At 64.2% G+C, this 21230-nt stretch overlaps 4 protein-coding genes across 4 annotated transcripts; 3 read left to right on the top strand and 1 right to left on the bottom strand.

Annotated features, from left to right (window-relative positions):
• The first annotated feature begins 2198 nt into the window (after positions 1-2198).
• RPL38 (ribosomal protein L38) lies at positions 2199-3901 on the top strand. Its single transcript, XM_050981311.1, has 5 exons — positions 2199-2327; positions 2513-2551; positions 2792-2852; positions 3487-3609; positions 3804-3901. Exons 2-5 carry the CDS (start codon positions 2549-2551, stop codon positions 3827-3829), a joined length of 213 nt encoding a protein of 70 aa, XP_050837268.1. The 5' UTR covers positions 2199-2327; positions 2513-2548; the 3' UTR covers positions 3830-3901.
• A 457-nt stretch (positions 3902-4358) lies between these two features.
• TTYH2 (tweety family member 2) lies at positions 4359-11221 on the top strand. Its single transcript, XM_050981543.1, has 14 exons — positions 4359-4490; positions 5014-5186; positions 6334-6445; positions 7025-7245; positions 7324-7419; positions 7502-7574; positions 7668-7737; positions 7859-7914; positions 7992-8084; positions 8159-8251; positions 8330-8472; positions 8566-8751; positions 8833-8911; positions 10147-11221. The coding sequence occupies exons 1-14, from the start codon at positions 4362-4364 to the stop codon at positions 10222-10224; spliced, it is 1602 nt and encodes a 533-aa protein (XP_050837500.1). The 5' UTR covers positions 4359-4361; the 3' UTR covers positions 10225-11221.
• Positions 11222-11538: 317 nt separating this feature from the next.
• On the top strand, positions 11539-16938 carry DNAI2 (dynein axonemal intermediate chain 2). Its single transcript, XM_050981340.1, has 12 exons — positions 11539-12352; positions 12813-12974; positions 13064-13185; positions 13666-13808; positions 14314-14427; positions 14900-15039; positions 15226-15348; positions 15544-15770; positions 15917-16052; positions 16130-16276; positions 16370-16567; positions 16650-16938. Exons 1-12 carry the CDS (start codon positions 12170-12172, stop codon positions 16698-16700), a joined length of 1746 nt encoding a protein of 581 aa, XP_050837297.1. The 5' UTR covers positions 11539-12169; the 3' UTR covers positions 16701-16938.
• A 1028-nt stretch (positions 16939-17966) lies between these two features.
• On the bottom strand, positions 17967-21031 carry BTBD17 (BTB domain containing 17). Its single transcript, XM_018918860.3, has 3 exons — positions 20938-21031; positions 19642-19918; positions 17967-19129 (listed from the first exon to the last, which is right to left on the bottom strand). The coding sequence occupies exons 1-3, from the start codon at positions 21029-21031 to the stop codon at positions 18049-18051; spliced, it is 1452 nt and encodes a 483-aa protein (XP_018774405.3). The 3' UTR covers positions 17967-18048.
• Positions 21032-21230: the final 199 nt, after the last annotated feature.

Below are 21230 nucleotides of genomic sequence, written 5' to 3'. Positions count from 1 at the left end.
GTCTCCTTCTCCTCCCTTCTCTGGCCACGGTGCCAGCACCGAGCTCACCTCCCCCCCCAGACCCTTTCCCAGCCCCGTGCTCCCCCTTCCCCAAATTTGCTGCCTCATTTCCGGGGCATTTCCATGAAAACAGGCGCTTTGTTTCCCGGGATTCAGCTCTGCCTGCTCCCCCCTCAGCCTTTGTCCTCCACGGACACGGAACAAAAGGGGGAAGAGGCAGGAAAACCCCAGGGAGCCTCCAAAGGGGCGGTTTGGGCCCCAAATCGCCCCTGAAGCTCTCGGGGCTGGGCTGATGGATGGGTCAGGAGCTGCGCCACGAGCCCTGCGTGCAGGAAAATGAGCGAGGAAGGGGAAACAAGAGGGAAACAGGGAGAGATTCGTGTCCCTGCTGGTGATAAATGCTCCCAGCACTCGGCAGAGAGGGCAATCCTCTGTGCTGGGGGGAGGAATCCTGCTAAACTCGGGGAGAAATCAACTCCTGCTGCGGTTTGTGCCCCGGCTCTGCAGGGAACGTGTCCTGCCGTGTCCCTGCTCCCTCTGCCAGCTCCCATCTCCACCTCCCGGATCCGAGGGACGCGGGGCTGGAGGAACAGACCGCGGTGACAGTGACAGAGGGGCCAGCACGGTGCCACCGCCCTGGGAGCGCTGTGGGGACACGCTGCTCCGTGTGCGATGGGAAAAATCCACGGGGAATTCCCTCCTGGAAGGGGCTCCCGGGGAGGTTTGGAGTGCCCAAGGAAGGGCTGGAGGTGGCACTCAGAGCTGTGGACAGGGTGGGGATGGGGCCTGGATTCACTCCCCCAGGGTGGGGCCAGGCTGTTTTGGGACACGAGCGGGGGCCTTGGGGAGGGAGAAGGAGCTGCCGGGAATGTCCCCTCCCAGCTGAGGGACAGTGGCCATCAGGGACCGGCCAGGGTCCGAGCTGGGGCCAGGGTTCCTCCACACCTTCACTGCTGGCACCAAACCGGCGTGGTTTGGGTTTGGGTGGGACGAGAGCCCAGACTCATCCCATCTCCCTCCATCGCCGGCTGCCCCCAGCATCCAACCCCGGGACACCGCCAGGGACAGACGGACAGCCCTGAGGTCCCTCCCATCCCGAATCACTCCACGATCCCCCAAAACCCGGGATTTTGGGGGTGCCTCTGCTCCCTCGGCCTCAGCCCCCCGCGCTGGTGGCACAGCGGGCGCTTTTCGTGGCGCGGGGGTTTTATTGCCCTGCCAAAAGCTGTAATTCGGGGCTGTCGCGCTCCCGCGCCGCTGATTTACTCTGCCAGGGCTTTAATTACACCATTCAGCGTTTCTGAAAACGCCAAAAAGCGCTCGGCTCGGGGAGCAATTAAAAGGCAGCGGAGTAGAGCAGCCCGTCGGAGAGGAGATCAGTAAATCAAACAATTAAAAAGCTCCTCGGGTGCCGAGGGGGAAGGGTGCCACCCCAAAATCCCCTCCTGGGGCGAGCCCTGGGCTGGCAGCCGCGGGTGCCACCCAGTAACTGGGCTTGGGGTGATACTGGGAGCTGCTGGGGGGTGTGACCCCATCCGGAACCCCTTGGGAGCATGGCAGCACCCCAAAAACAGGGCCAGCCCCAGGCAGGGCTCGGCAGGACCGGGGAGGGAATGGGGACAGTGACGGGATGGGGACAGTGATGGGATGGGGACAGTGACGGGATGGGGATGGGGACAGTGGCAGGATGGGGATGGGGACAGTGGCAGGATCGGGACAATGACGGGATGGGGACAGTGACAGGATGGGGATGGGGACAGTGACAGGATGGGGACAGTGACAGGATGGGGATGGGGACAGTGACGGGATGGGGACAGTGACAGGATGGGGATGGGGACAGTGGCAGGATGGGGTTCCTTCTCCTCGCCACCCATCCCCAAAGATTCTGCGCGGCGTTTTGGGGTGGTTTGCACGGCTTTGGGGTTTTCAGCGGGATCGAAGCTCTCTCTTGTGGCAGAACCGGTCCATTGCAGCCCTGCCCGGGTTACGGAGCGCCAGCATCGCCCGGGGCTCCCCGGGACAGAACCTCGGACGGATCATCCCCGGAGGGGTTCTGCGGCTCGGGAAACTGCCAGCAGCCCGGCCTGCCCCCCGTGCCCGGCAGCTCCCGGCCGTGCCCGGCTCCGGGAGGCTGGAGGTGCCCGAAATTCCCTCCGCAGCCGCCGCCGGTCCCGCCCGCACCGGGGCTGAGCCCCCGCTCGCTCATCGCAGCTCCCGCCACCGCCACCGCCATCCGATGCTTTTTGTCCTCCGCCCGCGCCGTAGGAAATAAAGCTCCGGATGAGGAAGTGCCGCGCTCATTTCCGGTTTGCTCTCAGCGGTTACGGGTGAGCGATGGCGGCTGGGGGGAGCCGGGGGGCCCGGGGGGATCCGCCGCCATCCGCGGCCTCGCGGCACCGGGCGGCCCCGGGGCTGGCCGGGCGGGACGAGGGAGCCCGGGGCCAGCCGATGGCGGGCGGGGCAAGGGGGACGCGATGGCGAGGGGCTACTGACACCATCTTGGCCCGTTTAGTCCGCAGGTTGGAGCTGCCGAAGCCGAGCCGGAACCATGGTGAGGGGCCGGGGGCTGCGAGGGGAGGGTGCTGCAGTGAGGGAGGGTGGCCTGGGGGGGTCTCTGGGGTGGGTGAGCGGGGCCCTGGAGGGTTCTGTGGCCGGGGAATGAGCTCTGGGCGCAGAGCACATCCCAGGAGAGCCCCAGGCCTGGAGCTGTCCCTGCCCATGGCACGGATGAGCTGTGGGGTCCTTTCCAAGCGGAACATTCCAGGTTTTCATTCCATGAGTTTGTGTTTAGCCTCGCAAGATTGAGGAGATCAAGGACTTCCTGCTGACGGCGCGGCGGAAGGACGCCAAGTGTGAGTGGGGGTCTCGGGCAGGACGGGGGAGGCTCCAGCTCGTTCCCGGTGGGCACTGGGGAGCTCCTTGCCTTGGGAATGCCGAGGGGTCGGGGCTGGCCTGGTGTGGCTGTGGCTCGGTGACAGCTCCCTCCTGTGGGGATGTCCCTGGGAGCCTTCTCCCAGCTGTGCATGCCCTGGGGGGTTCGGCCAAACCCCCGGAGGCAATTCCCAAACATCCCCCTGCTCTGAGGGATGCTGCAGCTGTCTGGAGGCAATTCCCAAACATCCCCCTGCTCTGAGGGATGATGATGTGGAACGCTGGAGTTCTGCCACCCCAGGTGATTCATTCCTCATCCTCAACCGGAGGTTTTTGTTGCCACCACAAAACGAGGATAATTGAGACAAAGTGCTGCCTTGTCTCACTGTTCAACAACACGGGAAGAGTTTTTTCCCTCTTCTCCCATTCACGTGGATCTGGCTGTGGCAGGATCCCTCGGGAATCCTGTGACAAGGGAGAGTGGGGCACTGAGAGAGCTTTTTCCTCCCTGTCCTCGCTCTGGATGGAGCTGGAGGTTTCTGCACGGGGCAGGGAATGCATTGGGTTTCCCAGAGGTGACCCTGGGGTGTCCCTGCTGTCCCCTCCACCCCACAGCCGTCAAGATCAAGAAGAACAAGGACAATGTGAAGTTCAAGGTGCGCTGCAGCCGGTACCTCTACACCCTGGTCATCACCGACAAGGAGAAGGCAGAGAAGCTGAAGCAGTCCCTGCCCCCAGGTATCCTGGGAATCTCCTGTGGATGGGTGGGATTGAGGGGGGCTGTGAGAGCCCTCTGGAAGGGTCCCTGAGCTGGTGTCACCACCAGTGCCTTGCTGGGGTCAGTGCTTGGTGTCTCGTGGAGCTGGAGGGCTCCAGGCACCCCGTCCATGCCTGAGCCCCCCCAGTCCATGTCCCCTCTCTCTCCTCCCCAGGTCTGGCCGTGAAGGAGCTGAAGTGAGCCGGGATCAGCTGGGTACCTGTTGGATTCTCTGTGTTTGTTAAAATAAATAAAATACTGTTCCTGGTGTTACGTTTGCTGTTTCATAACTCGCTGTTCCTGGCCCTGGAGCCACTCTGGGGGTCCTTGGAGCCACTCTGGGGGTCCTGGGGCTGGTGCTGCTCCCGGCAGAGGGGTGCAGGGTCCGGTTCTGGTACCGGTGGGCACCGGGGACTCACCGGCCCTGGCGCTGCCCCTTTGCTCGGGGGTGACAGCTGGGGACGGGCCCTGCGGGACCTGGGGCTGGCACACAGGGCCACCAGCGTGTCCTGTGCCTGGTGTCCTGCACAGCAGGGGCGGACCGGTGCTGTCGGTGCCTCTCCAGCCGAGGTGCGGGGCGCCGTGCGCTGTCCCTGCCGGGGCGGGGCGCGGGGCGGCACCGGGGGCGGTACCGGTGGGTGGCTCCCGGGGCGTGTCCGGGGCGGGCGGGCAGAGCCCGCGGCGTGGCGGCACCGCCGCCCCCCGCCCGGCAGCGCGGCGACCCCGGCCCGCCATGGGGCCCGCCCGCGCCGGTTACCTGGCGCCCTGGTGGGCGGCCTGGCTGCACGGGCTCCCGCACCGCGGCCCGCGCCTGCAGCCCGTGCCCAGCACCTTCCGCCCGCAGGACCCCGACTACCAGCAGGTACCGGCCCGGGACCCCCGCGCCCCCCGCGCCTCCCCGCGCCGGGTCCCGCTCGCCCCGCGCCCCCCGCGCCGCTCCCGGCGGCGCCCGGCGCCAGCTCTGATCTCACGGCGCACAAAGCGCCTTTCATCGCCCGGGCCGGCCGGCACCGGCACCCCCGGCCCCGCCGCTCCCCGCCCGGCCTCGCCGCTTCCTCTGCTCCTCCCGAGCCCCCGCCCCGCGCTCCCGGAGCCGCCGCGGCATCCCGGGGCACGGCCCGCCGTGACCCCCGCATGGGGAGGGGGACAGCGCCGCCGTCCCAGTGCCCCGACAGCCCAGCGAGGGGCGGCTGCGCCCCCGGTTCGGCCACCGCGGCTCGGGGCCCTGCGTGAGAATGGGGACAGGGCTGGGGACGGGGACGGGGACGGGGACACTTCTTCCTCTTCCCCACGTGACAGTCCCGTGGGGCGCGGAGCGCCGCCGCATCCCGGCCACGCGAGCGGGTCACGGGCACGGCGTCTGACTGTCCCCTCTCTCCTTCCAGTCGCTGCTCGTCCTGGGCTTGGTGGCCGCTGTGTGCCTCGGCCTCAACCTCCTCTTCCTCACCGTGTACCTGATCTGCCTGTGCTGCTGCAAGAGGGACCAGGACCCCGAGAGCAAGCGGCCCCACTCATGTTGTGTCACCTGGATGGCCGTCACCGCCGGGCTCATCTGCTGGTGAGGACGGGGACAGGGACCTGGTGCTGTCCCCCTGTCACCGAGGGGGCTCTGCTCTCCAGCCACGAGTGGCTTTAATTAGATCTGCAATAAACGTGCTCCATCCCTGCCTCCTGCCGTGCAGCTGCCGGAGCAGCCCCAGGGAGCAGCTGCGGGCCGGCCCCGGCCCCGGCCCCGTCAGGGCTGTGCCGCCTTCCCGGCTAATCCCGGGCGGGAGCCTGGCCGGTCGCTAATCCCAGCCCGGAGCAGATGGCGGGCGGCAGCGTGACCCAGCTGGCAGCTCCCTTGTGCCCGACCTTAATTGCAACCACAACAATTAGACAAGGGAACTCTTCTTCACCCAGCTCTGGGGGCTTTCCAAGCCCACCTCGGTTCGGGGTGGCTGGGAGGACCCCCAGGGCAGCCATCCCGAGTGTCCCCCCAGGCACTGGTGGCCTGGGGGGGAGCAGGATGGGCCACGGGCCCCTTTGGCTGCCTGGCCACGACCCTGGCTCCAGACAAAGGGAGCTGTGCCGGGGCGGAGCGAGATGGCTGCCTGCGAGCCTCGCACGGAGCAGGGAGACAGGGAGTCAGGGAAACGGCACCAGTGAGCTCAGCGAGCTCCCCCAGCCCTCCCAGCAGGGCAGGGGGCACTCTGCAGCTCCCGGGGGCTTTGAACCCCCCCAGCAGCCTGTGGTTGGTTGTACCGGGGTTTGGCATCACTGTGTGCACCGGCCACGTGTGGGCACGTGCCCGGCCAGGACACGGCTGTGGGCACCTCTGTCCTCAGAGCCAGCTCCGAGCTCCATCCCAGCTCCGTGGGGAGCTCTGCAGCAGCTGCAGGAAGCTCGCCACAGGGCCTGGAGCTGAAGGTTTAATCGGAGCCACGGCGGATTCCCCTAATCTGCTTGGCCCAGCCCCTCCGCCCTCAATCTCTCGGGGGTTGGCAGGAGGAGCTTCCAAGGCACCGTGCAGCTCTGGCTGTCCCCAACCCCCTGTCACCAGCAGGAGCATGTTCCCATCATGGTGCTGTTCCTGCCCCACTCTTTGTCTCTGCCCTGCCGTTGGTGGGCTGTCCCCCAAAAGCAGGGGAGTGTCCCCTGTCTGGCAGGTGTGGCAGGGTGAGCGTGTCCCTCCCCTGTCACCTGGGTCCCCTCTCTGCCCACAGTGCCGCCGTCGGCGTCGGCTTCTACGGGAACAGCGAGACCAACGACGGCGTTTTCCAGCTGCTCTATGCCCTGGACCACGCCAACCAGACCCTCACTGGCATCGACTCCGTGGTAGGGCCACGGCCCCAGGGTGCCTCAGTGTCCTGCTGTGGGTTTGGCTGGAGCACCAGGGAGGGACGTCCGGCCGAGCCCCCGGCGTGGCTGTGCTGGCCGAGCGCGGGAGGGTGACGTCACCCCACAGAATGGGACCTTTGTGGCCCGCCAGGGCCGGGCCAGGGCCATGGCAGGGCTGTTCTGAAGGCACTGCGGGGTGGGGGGGGGAGCTGCTCTCCTGGAAAAAGCATTCCAGGGATGGGGCACGTGGCAGGGCTAGGCTGGTGGGTGCTGACCGTCCCAGGGAGTGACCATCCTAAAGGCAATGACCATCCTAAAGGGAATGACCATCCCAGGGAATGACCATCCTGAGGCATTGACCATCTCAGGGATTGGCCATCCCAGGGCACTGACCATTGCAGGGCACTGACCATCCTGGGGAATGACCATCCTGGGCACTGACCATCCTGGGGGAATGACCATCCTGGGCACTGACCATCCTAGGGAATGACCAACCTGGGGCACTGACCATCCTGGGGCACTGACCATCCTGGGGGAATGACCATCCTGGGGTACTGACCATCCCGGTGGCCGCAGGTTGCCAGCACCACGCTGCAGATGCAGGGAGCGCTGGAGCAGCACCTGGCACGGCTGAACGAGCTGCTGGCCTCGCGGGGGGATTACGTGCAGACCCTCAAGTTCACCCAGCAGCTGGCTGGCAGCATTGTCCTGCAGCTCCAGGGGCTGCCAGCCTGGCAGGGCGTCAGCGCTGAGCTCACCGAGCTGTCGGGACAGGTGGCCTATGTCGAGTATTACAGGTGAGCTCCCACGTCCTGAGATGTCCCAGCAGGGCTGGGGAGGTGCCCGTGTGTGACACAGCCTTCCTCTGCACCCAGGTGGTTGGCTTACCTGCTCTTCTTCATCCTCGTCCTCACCGTCTGCCTGCTGGCCTGCCTGGGGCTGGCCAAGCACTCCCGCTGCCTCCTGCTCCTGTGAGTACCCTGGGGACAGCCTCGGGGGGCTCACGGGGACCCCCAGCCATGCTCCCCACTCTGCTCCCCGCTCTCCCTGCAGGATGCTCTGCTGTGGGCTGCTCATGCTGGTCCTCAGCTGGGCCTCCATGGCCGTGGACACAGCGGCTGCGGTGGTGAGTGGGGCAGGAGGGGAGGGAGGGAGAGAAGGGCTGCCCGGGGCTGTGCTGAGCACTGCGGGCATTGGTGACATCCCTCTGTCCCCACAGGGCACCAGTGACTTCTGCGTGGCCCCGGACAAGTTCATCATGAACCAGACAGATGATGAGATCAGCGCAGGTCAGGGCTGGCTGTGAGGTGGAGACGAGCACGGGCAGCACCCCAAAAACCACCTGGGGGACTGCCACTGTCCCCCCACGCCTCTGGGATGCTCCTGCTGATGTTCCCGTTCTCTCTGCAGAGGTGGTTCATTATTACCTGTACTGTGACCAGAGCCTGAGCAGCCCTTTCCAGCAGGTATGGGGGGGTGGGCACCCCCTTTGGTGCTGCCTGGGGCTGGGGGGGTCTGTGACTGTGCCCACTCCCTCCTGCAGGCCCTCACCGTGTTCCAGCGCTCGCTGACCACCATGCAGATCCAGATCCAGGGGCTCATCCAGTATGCACTGCCCCTCTTCCCCACAGCTGAGGTACAGGAAGGGGGAACAGGGATCCCCATTCCTCCCTCTGCTCCCCAGAGCTGCCTGACCCCCTTTTCCCACAGAAAGACCTGCTGGGGGTCCAGCAGCTGCTCAACTCCTCGGAGACCAGCCTGCACCAGCTGACGGCCCTGCTGGACTGCCGGGGGCTGCACAAGGTGAGCGGGGGCTGACTGGGGACCAGCTCCGGGGTCCCTCCGGGTGCCACCAGCGCTGCCCTGCCTGTGTCCCTCCAGGATTACCTGGATGGCCTCATCGGGATCTGCTACGACGGCGTGGAGGGGCTGCTCTACCTGGGGCTCTTCTCCCTGCTGGCGGCCGCCGCCTTCTCCACGGTGATCTGCGCGGCCCCGCGCGCCTGGCAGCAGCTGGCCGGGCGGTGCGTGTGCCCCCGGCCCCCCGCCCTCCCTCCGGGCACAGAGAGCCCCTCTTTGCCACCCGGGGCGTGACTGCCAGCGCTCTGTCCCCGCAGGGAGCGGGACTACGACGACATGGACGAGGAGGACCCGTTCAACCCCGCGGCGCGGCGCATGGCCGCGCACCGCCCGCCGCGGGGGCAGCTGCGCAGCTTCTGCAGCTACAGCAGCAGCCTGGGCAGCCAGAGCAGCCTGCAGCCCCCGGCGCAGACCGTGTCCAACGCCCCCGTCTCCGAGTACATGTGAGCCCCCCCGAGCCCCCGCCGCCTGGCCAGGGAGCCGTGCTGGGCCGGGGGTGACGGGGGTCTCGCTGTGCCCCCCAGGAACCAGGCCGTGCTCTTCGGAGGGAACCCCCGCTATGAGAACGTGCCCCTCATCGGGAGGGGATCTCCTCCCCCCACGGTACGATGGGGGGCCGAGGCCAAAGCCTTGTGACACCCCCGGGAGGGTGACTCTGGATCTGCTGGGTGGGACAGGGATGGGAGATCCTGGTGCCTCCTGCCCGGCTCTGACCCAAATCCCGGCCGCCCACGGGGAGGGGGCACGGCCACGTGCTGGGGGACACCAAATAAGCGTCCCCTCCCTGCCTTCCCTGTGCTTCCTCTCCATCCTGGCTCTCAGAGGATGCTCCTCGCAGTCTCTCCCCTCACATTCCCATTTCCCTGCTCGTTAATCCTGCCCTGTCTGGTATTGCTGCTTCATTTTTTATTCCTTGTCTTTTTTCTTTCTTTCTTTCTTTTTTTCTTCCTTTTTCTTTTTTTTTTTTTTTTTTTTTTTGTGATTTCTTTTTAATTTTTTTGCATCCATTATTTTGGAGCTAAGTTGCCCATCAAGAGTAAGTTCAGCCACTTCCTTCTCCCTCCTTATCCCGGGGCAGCAGCCAGGTTCTCCCCTCCTCCTCCTCACCCTTCCACACCTCCCTCCATCCCCTTTTCCTGCTCGGCATTTGGGGTGCAGAGAGCTCAGGGAGGGGGGGCAAAGGGCCAGGAGGATTTTCAGCTCCCACATCTTGGGATGCTGGTCCCTGTCTCCATCCCTGCAGCAGTGCAACCCCTCCCAGCCAGGATATGGCTCCGGGAATGCTGCCGTGGCAGGAATACTGTCACTCTCCTCCAGGGAGGATTTTTTCCATGGTGGAAGCTTGGATCCCATCTTACAGATTTGGCAGCTGGCGAGAGCCTCCTCCCGGGGGGAGGACACGAGTGGGGGGATTAATTGGAGCTCTTCTCCCAGCCCTGAATACTCTTAATTCACCCAGGATTCAGACCCCTGAGGAAAGACTTTCCGAGTCCAGAATAACAAACTCGAAATAATCTTCCTTAATGCCTGCCCGGGGTGATCCTCCCGGCTGGGAAATCCTGGAGGAATGTGATCCTGGCGGGGCTGGAGCCCTGGGCTCCTGGCATCCCACGGATACAACCCCACGGGCAGATTTGGGATGAATTTGGGAAGGTGGAGGATGCACCTGGGAAGGGACGACGCTAACCTGGATGGGCTGGAAAGTTTCTGCCCTCAGAGGGGCAGACAGCAGGGTCTGACCCCTTCCGTGCCCCCCTGGCAGATGAATTTGGGATTAACCCCCATGGGAACAGCCCCGGGGGCAGCTTTGGGGTGCTGACCCCCGCCTTCCCCCCCAGTACTCCCCGAGCATGAGAGCCACGTACCTGGCGGTCACCGATGAGCACGTCCGGCACCGCGGCGACTTCCCGGCCTAGGAGGGGTCACCAAAGAGCCCGGAGGGAGAGCAGAGCTCGGGGTAGGAGCCAAGGCGGGGCTGGGGGACGAGCCCGGAGCCCCCCAGCACCCCCTGCCCCGGGCAGCCCCACACCCTGCCGCCTTAGGGGCTCCCGGGAGCGCAGAGGGGGCTGCGGGGGCTCCTCCTGTCCCTGCGGAACGTTCTGGAGCACAAAGCCCGCGCCACGCTGCCCTGGGGCTCCCCTAGCAATGCAGCACCAACCACTAGTGATCCCCAGCCCTTCCCAGCCCCCCCCCGGCATTCCCAGGATGAGGGATTTGGGATGTTTTGGCCCTGCTGGTTTTCCTTCGCTTTGCCCCCGGGGTTTGGGAGGTGCTGGCTCTGTTCAGAGAGGGGTCCCTGCAGTGGGGTTTGGGGTGGGTTTTGGGGTGGGTTTAGGCTCTTTTTGTCTCCCCAGGGCAGGTGTGGGCTGGGGCAGGCTCCCCTCCTCCTGCACCTCCCTGGAGCGGTCACAAATCCCCTGGGAGAGGGACAGGAGCTGCTGGGGCGTCCCTGGGAAGGGACAACGTGGTCCTGCCACCCTGGAGGCTCAGCCAGCGTTTCCAGGGCTCCGGGGTGAGGAGCTGGGAGAGCAGTACGAGCTGAACCCGGCCCTTTGGGGCTGCCCTTTGGCACACAGATCCCAGGGAAAGGCCCCTTCCCCCTGGAGCAGGGATGGACCCCCTGCCCCGTCCACCCAGACCCCAAAGGCCGCGGACAGGGACCCACCAGGGCCAGGACATCCCCCTGACTCCCCCTCTCCATATTCCCCGTGACTAGCATCCCTGCCCTTGGGGAATATCCCGAGGGATTTTTTTATTTCTTTGGCTTTTAACGTTTCCATGTAACGGTACTGTAGAAGAGCTGTTGTAACCGCATGTGAACTAACCGAAGGGCTCCGGCTGGGAGCTGGAGTCCGGCTGGATTTGTTTGTGCCCTTTTGGGAGTTAAGATAATAAATACTTGGACTAAATTAATCTCTGCCGTGCGGGTTTTTTGGGGGATAGTCCTTTTTTGGGGGGATAATTCAGCGTTTGAGGCGCTTTGGAGTTGACCTTCCAAACATGGCGGCGGTCACGTGACACTGCGCGCCGCCGCCATTACTGTGAGGGTGAAGTCATGTGATGCAGCGCCGGTGTCACGTGATCCGGGACAAGCCGTTGCCTGGCAACAGCGACGCGTTCCCGGTCAGGCCTCACCGGGAGCGGGACGGGACCAGGCCCCACCGGGGTCCCGGGGCCTCCGCGGGGTCCGTGGTCACCCTGGGTGCTTCATCACTCCGTCCCTGTGGCTCAGCTCTGCTCTGGGGCTCCCTGAGGCTCCCGCTGCCTTTTGGGGCCCTCTCAAGGTCCTCCCTGCTCAGGATCCCTGCTCACGTTTGGGCTTTGCTGAGGTTCCGATTCCCTTTGGGATCGTCTGGGAGTCTCTGAGCTTCTTGTTCCCTTTTGGGACATTCCCACGGCCCACACAGTCTTCTGGGGCTCTGGAGGGTCCCCACTCCCATTTGGGGTCCTCCACCCGAGACCCCATTTCCTTTTGGGGTTCCCTGGGGTTCTCAGTCTATTTTATCTATTCTCAGCATCCTCTCTCTCCAGGGTCTCTGATCACATTTGGGTCTCCTTGACCCTTCTATTCCTTTTTTCCTTTTCCTTCATCCCTGAAACCCTCTCTCCTCTTTGGAGCTCCCTGAGATCCCACTCTCCATCCCTGAGAACCCCACTCCCTTTTGGGATCCTCTCAGCACCTCCCACTCTCCTTTGGAACTCTCTCTTCCTCCCCGAGGCCCCTGTTTCCCTTTAGGCTTCCCCAAGGCCCTCCATCCTTCTGGAGCTCTCCATCCCTGAGGTCCCCCCTCCTTTTTGGGGCTCCCTTGGAGGATCCCCCCTCCCTCCCTGGCCCCGCAGCCCTTTCCATCCCCTCCCAGCATGGAGATCAAGTACGAGTACTCGCGGAAGCGCAGCGAGTTCGGCCGGCCCTGCAGCTTCTCAGACCTGCTGGCCGAGGTCACCGTGGACATCCCGCCCGACCCCACCCTGGCCGATGACTTCATCCCCCAGGACCCCGTGGACTTTGGGGTGCAGGAGGGTCCTATGCTGGCCGTGCACGAGGTACAGGGACACCCCCTCGCAGGCAGAGGGGACATCCCGGGGTGGCAGCCACACAGAGGGCAGCTGGCCATGGGGGATGGATGGATGGATGGATGGATGGATGGATGGATGGATGGATGGATGGATGGATGGATGGATGGATGGATGGATGGATGGATGGATGGATGGAGGGATGGATGGATGGATGGATGGATGGATGGATGGATGGATGGATGGATGGATGGATGGATGGATGGATGGATGGATGGATGGATGGATGGATGGATGGATGGATGGATGGATGGAGGGATGGATGGATGGAGGGATGGATGGATGGATGGATGGATGGATGGATGGATGGATGGATGGATGGATGGATGGATGGATGGATGGATGGATGGATGGATGGATGGATGGATGGTGTGACAGGCACCATTTGGGCTCAGGGCCTCTGTGACCTCCATGTCCCCTCCATGTCCAGGTGAACACAGAGCGGGCAGCGGTGTCCATCCAGGGTGTGAACCACGTGGAGGGCGGCTGGCCCAAGCACGTGGACCCCAAGAACCCGGAGCTGACCACCCGCTACCGGGAGGAGGTGGAGAGGGAGGAGGTCTACACCAAGACTGTGCAGCGCCTCGGCTTTGTAAGAGCCTGCCCTGCTCCCCCCCAGACCCCCCGGGCCCCCAGAGCCCCCCAGAGCCCCCCAGAGCCACGGCCCTGCTGTCCCTGCAGGTGGTGGAGCACTTCATCAGGCAGAACAACACCATCGACATCTACGAGGAATATTTTGAGGAGGAAGAGGAGGAAGAGGAGGAGGAGGAGCATCCCTCAGCCAAAACCATCAATGTCATCAGGTAGCACAGCTGGGGGGGCTCACCAGAGCATCAGCGGGCTCAAATTCCTGTGAGTTTGGGATGATCCTGGTGCAGTTTGTGGGGGCAGAGCCCAGCTGAGCCCTCCCTGCCCCACCCCTCCATCCCTGCCCAGGGGATTTGGGGGTGGGAACCAGGGTGAGAGCCAGCTCTGAGCATCTCCTGAGGGTTCTTTTGGATTTTCCTCCTTGTTCTTGGTGCCTCAAAGGTTAATTTCCACATCGGGGGTGTTTAGGGGTCAGATCCAGTAAGATGATTGGATTTTTAGAAAGGTATGACTGGAAAGAGGATGAAATCATCAACTCTTCTCCCCCTGCCCGACCCCTCAGGAGAATCATTTCCTGCACTCAAGGCCTGAGGGCTTCAGATTGGTTTCCTTGTGGTTCCCACATTCCCTGTGGGAGATGTTCATCCCGAGGATTTGCAAACTGACCCGTTTTGGCTGATGTGTCCCCCCCAAAGGGACCCCAACACGCCCAGGAGGATGGCCACACACCTCTCCTGGCACCCCGACGGCAACCGGGCCGTGGCCGTGGCTTATTGCAGCCTGGACTTCCAGGACAGCAGGAAGGAGCTGAACTCTGATTCCTACGTCTGGGATCTGGGTAAGGGCCAGGCCAATCCCACCAGGTGACAGGGGAAACACTTTGTGTCTCAGAGAGGAGGATGAGGCTTGCAGCACCCCGGGGAGGGTGGCTGGGGGAGCCTCAGTGCAGAACCAGGAGAAATGGGAGTTGGGAGGGGGGAAATAAGCACTGAAATCGCCCTCCATGGCTCCCCAGCCTGCCAGGCTGCAGAGCCTCACGTGGGGGTCTGGTGGTGATGAGGTGCAGCTGGTAATGAAGTAAGAAACAGGCAGCAGGATCCCAGGGTGAGACTTGTGCAAGCCTGCCTCACTCCTGATGTGTTTTGGAGTGAAAAGGACAAAAAGAAGTGTGGGAATGCAGATTTGTGTACTGGGGGTCTGTCCCCAGGCCAGCTCCCAGTGACACAGACACCTCCTCCTGCACAGCTGCATCAGAGAACGGGGTGGGGGCTGCAGGGTGGGCTGGGGGCTGCTTTTGGGGGGCTGCCTTCACCCTTTACTCTTCACTCATCCCTCCTTGGCAGAAAAACCCTACGCCCCAGAGCTCACCCTGAAGCCCTCGTCCCCTGTGGTGACCCTGGAGTACAATTCCAAGGACTGGCATCACGTGCTGGGAGGCTGCTACAACGGGCAGATAGGTGAGGGGGTGAATTCTGCTCCGGCCTGGCTCCAGCCCTGCTGCACAGCCAGGACCTGTGCTGCCACTGGGAGAGCAGGAGAAGCCCTGGGATTTACCTGTGGGCAGGTGTGTGCCCACCTGAGCGGGCACCCAGGGTGGGGAGGGCACCCTGCCAGGGAGCGCTACACAGCAGATGGATGGATGGATGATGGATGGATGGATGGATGGATGGATGGATGGATGGATGGATGGATGGATGCATGGATGGATGGATGGATGGATGGATGGATGGATGGATGGATGGATGGATGCATGGATGGATGGATGGATCCAGGGGATGAGTAGGATGGGTACTGTGCTCCCACCTCTCCCACCACCGTGGATGATCTCTGGGAAGCACTGGGTGAGGTTTGCTCCCTGTTCCAGTTTGGACAGTGGGGGAAATGTGACAAGGAAAGGAGCTGGGCACGGGCTTTTCTTTTCCTTCCCAGTGTATTGGGACACCAGGAAAGGGGGGCTGCCCATGGAGATGACCCCAGTGGAGTTCAGCCACAGGGACCCCGTGTACGGAGCGTACTGGCTGCCCTCCCGAACGGGCACCGAGTGCTTCTCGGGCTCCACCGACGGGCAGGTGAGGGGCTGCAGCAGGGCCAGGGGCTCCTCAGGGCTCCTGGAAGAGCTTCCTGTGCCTGCTCTGCCCCTCAGCAGCACAAGATCCCTGTCTCCCAGGCTGGCACGGGGCAGCTGCAGGACTGCCAGCACCTCTGGCCGTGCTGGGAGCAGCCCCCACAGCCCCTGACACACCTTGTCCCCGCAGGTCCTGTGGTGGGACATCCGCAAGATGTCACAGCCCAGCGAGAGGCTGGTCCTGGACATCACCAGGCAAGATCAGCTGAAGAACGCTCTGGGTGCCATCTCCCTGGACTTTGCACCCATCCTGGTGAGTGCCCCTGTGCCCACCACCCACACCCCGACCTGGGCAGGAGGGGGAGCCCAGCCCAGAGGTTTCAGTCCTTAAACCCCCCCGTGGTGGTGGGTCCCAGAGTTCTGGCTGCAGCAGGATCCCCCCCACAGTCCCCCACACCGTGGGGTCTCCATCCTGCTGACAGCTGCACCCTCCTGCTCCCACCCCCAGCCCACCAAGTTCCTGGTGGGCACAGAGCAGGGCATCATCATCTCCTGCAATCGTGACTCCAAGACACCGCCCGAGAAAATCGCCAACATCTTCAGAAGCCACATCGGGGCTGTCTACAGGGTGACCAGGAACCCCTTCTTCCCCAAAGTCTTCGTGTCAGTCGGTGACTGGACTGCCCAGATCTGGACGGAGGAGCTCATGGATTCATCCTCAATTATGGAGACCAAGTAAGTCTCCTTTAGAGAAGTACTAGAGGGTCTTTAGTCGGTCAGAAATCATGCCCAGGGCAGGTGGCAGTGGGGTCTGGTCAGCTCTGGGCTGGTGACCGAGGCAGGGCAGTGCCAGCGTGGCTGAGGGCTGGCTCTGCTGGAAGGTACCACAGCTCCTACCTGCTGGACGTGTGCTGGAGCCCCGTGAAGCCGGCCGTGTTCTTCACCGCCAGGTCGGACGGGGTCCTGGACATCTGGGACTTCCTCTTCCACCAGAAGGAACCTTCCCTCAGCCTCAAGGTGGGTCCCCAGCACCTCTGGGAGCCTCCCATCACCCCAGGGCCCAGTGTCACCCCCGACCTGTGCCCTGTCCCCAGGTGTCCAACGATCCCCTGCTCAGCCTGTGCTCGCAGGACAACGGGCGCATCCTCGGCTGCGGCACCAAGCAGGGCAATGTCTCCCTCCTGGAGATCTCCCCAGGGCTCTGCACCATCCGGAAGAACGAGAAGACCCTGACCTCCACAGTATGTGCCACCCGAGCCCCACGCTCTGCCTGCAGCCCTGCGCTGTCCCCAGACAGGTCGCAGGGTCCCCCGTGCCCCCACATGTGCCCCCAGATGTTCGAGCGGGAGGCGAGGCGGGAGAAGGTGCTGCAGGACAAGTACCGGGAGCGGCTGCTGCGGGAGCAGGAGCGCCTGCGGGCCCAGCCAGAGGAGCAGGAGGACGCCCTGGAGACCTTCAAGCAGGCCCAAGCAAATTTCCTCTCCAGCATCAAGGCGGAGAAGCGGAGGAGGGGTCTGGAAGTGCCTGAAGAGGTAACGGGGATGGGACAGCCTGGCCACCAGGGCAGGGACCCCAGCAAGGGGACAGGGGACAGGGTGAACCTCTGTCTTTCAGGATGAAGAGGGGGAGGCAGCTGCCGAGGAGCAAAGCCAGGAGGAAGAGTAGGAGGATGCCAAGGTCAGTGTGCTCCAGCTGCACCTTCCTTTCCTCTCCATGCCAGAGCTGCTGCAGGGACGAGGCCACTGTCCCCAAGCCAGGCAGTTGTCCTGGGCTCTCTGCCCTCCTGGGGTGGCAAGTGGGGGACCCTGCACAGCCCCCTGACCCCTCAGCTGCTCCCTGGCCTTTGCACCCTTATTTTCTTTGGTGTGAATAAACCTGTGCTTTCCACGTCACGTTTCCTCTCTTGTCACAGCAGGGTCGAGCAGGGGGTGGGAAAGTCACGTCCTCCTGCTCCTCCTGTCCTTTCCTTGACTCAGGACACTCAAAGCCAGTGGCTGAGCACAGCCAAGCACCCACAGCAGCACAGGATGTCCCTCAGTGTCCCCAGGCCATGCAGCAGGGCACAGCAGGGTGGCTGGTGGCAGCAGGAGGCCCCAGTCCCCTCTGGGCTCTGTGTCCCCACAGGAGCAGCCCCCACCCAGGGCTGGGTTATCAGTGTTGGGTAAACACTGCCCTGCTGGTAGAACCAGCAGCCACCTCGACTCCTCACCCCCCTTAATTAATCATTAACGAGCTGCCAGCAGCACTGTCACAGTAATGGGGACATCACACACATGGCTCTCTGTGGGCTGAGGGGGGGCCCTCCAGCAGGACTCTTCCCCAGGCTCTGCTCAGGGGCTGAACCCACCCGTGGGTGAGCGATGCCAGGACAGGGTTCAGGAGCCATCACCCCCCCAAACCCAAGCCAAGCAGGGAAATGCATCCATGTCTGGGTGGGTGCTCTCCTTCCCAGGAGTTCCATTAGCAGGAACTGAGTTGGGGAGCAGCGTCACCCCAAAGATGCCCCACACGTCCCACACTCATTTTCTGCTTTATTAGGAAAGGGGTGGGGGTACCTGGACAAGGATGAGGCAGCTGCCACCGCCAGTGGGGACGGTGCCCCCCACCCCTCCTCCACTGGGGGAGGCTGACGGGCCCCTCACCATCAGACAGGGCAGTTCTGTTTGCTCCTGAGCTGGGCCCAGCTGCCCACACAGAGGGACCCCGGGGCTGCCTCACGGGAAGGATGAGCTGTCCCTGTCCCATTCCCCACACCCGTTGGGGTCTGTGATGTGCCCATGGGCTGCACATTTCACCTCCTGCACCCCCTACATGGGTTTGGGGCCCTCCCAGCATCCTCCATCCCCAGGGACAGCGATGGGGACGGGACACGGCAGGGGAACACTCGGGGAGGGGTGGGCAGTGCAGAGCTCAGTCCTGGAGCCCCACAGCGAGGGGACCCCCATCTACCTACAGGACCAAGCGTTCCCCCCACAGTGCTGGGGCCAGCACGGCAGCACCCAGCTGCGCCTCGTTACTTCTTCACCTTGATGAGGGAGTGGTAGACAGGCTTGATGATGATGTGCAGGTGCAGGGAGTTGTCGATGAGGTACTCGGAGGTGCGTTTCTGCAGGTCAGCATGCGCCAGGAAATCGGCGGCCTCGTCCGAGCTCTGGTGGAAGCTGTAGGCGTGTTTGACCAGCACGCGGCCCTGCTGCCTCACGCCCACCAGCACGGTCTTCTGGAAGCTGACACCGGCAAAGTCGGGGCTGCTCATGGCCGGGGTGATAACGAGGCGTGGGCGCCCGTCCTCGATACGCACGGGCTGGATGGCGCCCGCCACCGAGTCCGAGTAGACGGGGCGCAGGCTGACGGGCAGCCAGCGCGGCGAGAACAGCGCGTTCCACGTCACCCTCTTGCCGGCGTCGTGGCTGCTGGGCCCCAGCTGCGTCTGGAAGCTGGTGCTGCGGTCGTCCCGCGCCGGGTTGGTGATGACCCACTGGGAGCCCCAGCTGGGCGCGAGGTAGTTGCGGGGCAGGAACATGCTGCAGTTGACGTCAAAGTACTTGGCGAAGTGGAGCGGGGAGGCGGCGTGGAACTGGAAAGCCTGGAAGAGCAAGTCCTGCACGGCGGCGCGGTGCCGCGCCAGCACCGCCGACTGCGCCTGCAGCCGGAACAGCTGGCTGGGCGCGATCATGGGGTAGCGGATGGCGCGCAGCACCCGCTCGGCCACGGGCGCCTCGGGCTGCCGGCGGCTCAGCCAGCCCTCCACGGCGGTGTAGAGCTCCAGCTCGCTGTGCAGCACCAGGTCGGAGCGCTCCAGCAGCAGCAGCAGCAGCTCCACGCTCACCGAGCCCCACTCGGCGCTGCCCAGCACCGCAGACAGGTTCCAGGCCAGGAACTGGAGGCAGCTCTCCTGCAGCGCCGCGTCCCCGACGCGCACGGCGTAGTGGTACCAGCCCACCACGTGGCCCTGACTGGACTCGCTGGCCAGGTGGGTCCTCATGTATTCGGCCACGCCACGCTGCAGCCCCCAGACCCGGTATTTGCTGGCCAGCTGGTGCATGGGGATGGCCTGGTGCAGCAGGATGGAGATCCCCCCGCAGTACAGGTACCTGGGGCAGAGCAGGGCGTGGTGACATTGGGGACATCCATCCACAGCAGCTCAGTTCCCAGGGGAGCAGCCTCTGCTTTCCACTGTGTATTCCCACCCCACAGGGTCCCCAGGGTTCCCAGGGAAGCACCCTCCCTCCTTGGATGCTTCCCTCCCATTCAACGTGACCTCCATAGTCCCCAGGGGAGCATCCTCCTTCCCTGGCTGCATCCCATGAAGTGGAGCATCCACCTTCTTTGGCTGCATCCCTCCAGGTACACCTATCCCACAGGATCTCCATGGTCACCATGGGACAATCCTCCCTCCTGGGCTGCATCCCTTCCAAATTGTACAACCCTCCCAAAATGCACATCCCTTCCAAAATGCACATCCCATGTGCTCCCTGTGAGTCCCAAGGGAACATGCCCCATCCTTGGCTGCATCCCTCTGGGCATCCCCATCCCGTGGAGTTCCCGTGGTTCCCAGGAGAGCTGCACCCTCCTCTCCTCCCCATCCCACGGGGTCCCCAGGCACCTGATGAACTTGTCGAAGAGCGCGGCGGTCTCGGGCGGCTCGTACAGGGTCACGACGCTCTGGTTGCGCAGGAGGCTCTCGAAGACCTCGCTCTGCAGGCTCAGCAGCAGCTGGTGCGTGTGGAACACCTTGGGCTCGTCGGAGGCGGCCGAGCGGACCCGCAGCACCGAGTCGCTGCCGTTGCCGTTCTGCAGCAGCTCCTGCAGCCGCTGCAGCAGCGTCAGTGAGTGGTTGATGGTGGCCGCCGTGGAGTCCCCGCTAAAGTCGGCTTTTTGGGCTGCAGGGAGATGGGAGCGTCCCAGAGCTGCACCCCAGTGCCAGGCACTGAGGTGGGGTGGGGTTACCAGGGGGCTGTGCACCGCCTGCCTCTGCTCCCCTGGTGCCAAAGGGCCGCTGGCGCCAAGGGAGCGTGGGGGAACAAAGGACGTGGGGACATTTGTGTCCCTGAGAGCCAAAAAACTGCCTTTCTGCAGCAGAAGGGCTGAGACCACCATGTCCCAGGCTGGGGCGTGCTGGGAAATGGCCGGGTGCCGGCGGCACTGGCTCTCAGCCCGGTCTGCCTGTCCTGATCCCGTCCCCGCTGTGGGCAGAGGGAGCCCCGGGCATTGCCCTGATCCCTCGCATCCCTGATGGATACGTGGGGGGACAGAGAGCCCCTGGGTGTGGGGAGCCAGGCACGCTCTGCCCCGCAGCCAGGAATGGGGTCCCGAGCAACCTGGGGACATCGGCTGCACTGGTGTCACTTCACATCCGTGCTGGGATCCCAACAGGGACTGGAGAGGGATCTGGGAATGTGGAACAGGTGTCTCCATGCTCCTGTGGGCACTGGGATCCTTCCTTCCTCTCCTCTTCTCCCTCCTAACACCAGTCCCACCCGCTCCTCGGAGCATCCTTCCCCCAGAAGGAATTTGGCCCCGTCTTTCTCAAATCCATCTTCCTTCTCAAATCCCGTCTTGCCGACGGATTACCCTTCCCAGCGCCGGCTTAAGGCCGGGGGATGAGGAAGGGGAGCGGGGATGTGGAAGGGGAGCAGGCGCCCTGTACCCCGCGGTGCTGGACTTGTCTGCCCAAGGCACCGAGCCCTTCCACGGGCACCCATCAGCGAGCACAACCCGGCTCCGAGAGCGCAGCACATCCAGGAGCCACTTCCATCCCCTCCGGGCACCCCGACGGCAGCCGGAGAGCCGCGCTCAGCTCTCCATCAGCCGCCGAGCCGCACCCCGGCACCCGGCGAGGGCAGCGGTACCCGCGGCTCGGGGACCCTCCGCGCCTTCCCCCCTCCACGGCCACCCTTACCAGCTTGCACGGTGAAGAGGAGGAGGAGGAGGAAGGCGGCGGCAGAGCCCCAGCGGCGGGTGGCCGCGGGCCGGGTGCCCGTCAGCCTGGCCATGGCGTCGCAGGCGCATCTGCCGGGTGCGGCGCACGCTGCGCGCCCGGGGCTTATGTAGGCCACGCGCCCTCCCGGCCCGCGCACCCGCGCCGCCGCATCGATTGGTGGAAACTGGGACCGGCCGTTGCCACGGGAACGGCTTCCAGCCCCCCTGCATCCCACCGGGACCCCCGGCCCCACACCCCGGGGTGCTCCGGAG

The sequence above is a fragment of the Serinus canaria genome, chromosome 18 (assembly GCF_022539315.1).
Source record: "Serinus canaria isolate serCan28SL12 chromosome 18, serCan2020, whole genome shotgun sequence".
In the NCBI taxonomy this organism is placed as follows: domain Eukaryota; kingdom Metazoa; phylum Chordata; class Aves; order Passeriformes; family Fringillidae; genus Serinus; species Serinus canaria.
The sequence above is the reverse complement of the archived record's forward strand: the minus strand, read 5'-3'. Positions and strand labels throughout refer to the sequence as shown.

Coding starts and splice junctions, on each gene's coding strand:
- RPL38 (XM_050981311.1), top strand. Junction 2,853..3,486: donor GCGGCGGAAGGACGCCAAGT/GTGAGTGGGGGT, acceptor TCCACCCCACAG/CCGTCAAGATCAAGAAGAAC. Junction 3,610..3,803: donor GAAGCAGTCCCTGCCCCCAG/GTATCCTGGGAA, acceptor TCTCCTCCCCAG/GTCTGGCCGTGAAGGAGCTG.
- TTYH2 (XM_050981543.1), top strand. CDS start 4,362: ATGGGGCCCGCCCGCGCCGGTTACCTGGCGCCCTGGTGGGCGGCCTGG. Junction 7,575..7,667: donor TGGACACAGCGGCTGCGGTG/GTGAGTGGGGCA, acceptor CTGTCCCCACAG/GGCACCAGTGACTTCTGCGT. Junction 8,912..10,146: donor GGGGATCTCCTCCCCCCACG/GTACGATGGGGG, acceptor CTTCCCCCCCAG/TACTCCCCGAGCATGAGAGC.
- DNAI2 (XM_050981340.1), top strand. CDS start 12,170: ATGGAGATCAAGTACGAGTACTCGCGGAAGCGCAGCGAGTTCGGCCGG. Junction 13,809..14,313: donor TTCCTACGTCTGGGATCTGG/GTAAGGGCCAGG, acceptor CCTCCTTGGCAG/AAAAACCCTACGCCCCAGAG. Junction 14,428..14,899: donor CTGCTACAACGGGCAGATAG/GTGAGGGGGTGA, acceptor TTTCCTTCCCAG/TGTATTGGGACACCAGGAAA.
- BTBD17 (XM_018918860.3), bottom strand. CDS start 21,031: ATGGCCAGGCTGACGGGCACCCGGCCCGCGGCCACCCGCCGCTGGGGC. Junction 19,919..20,937: donor CCTCTTCACCGTGCAAGCTG/GTAAGGGTGGCC, acceptor ATCTCCCTGCAG/CCCAAAAAGCCGACTTTAGC. Junction 19,130..19,641: donor CTCTTCGACAAGTTCATCAG/GTGCCTGGGGAC, acceptor GCTCTGCCCCAG/GTACCTGTACTGCGGGGGGA.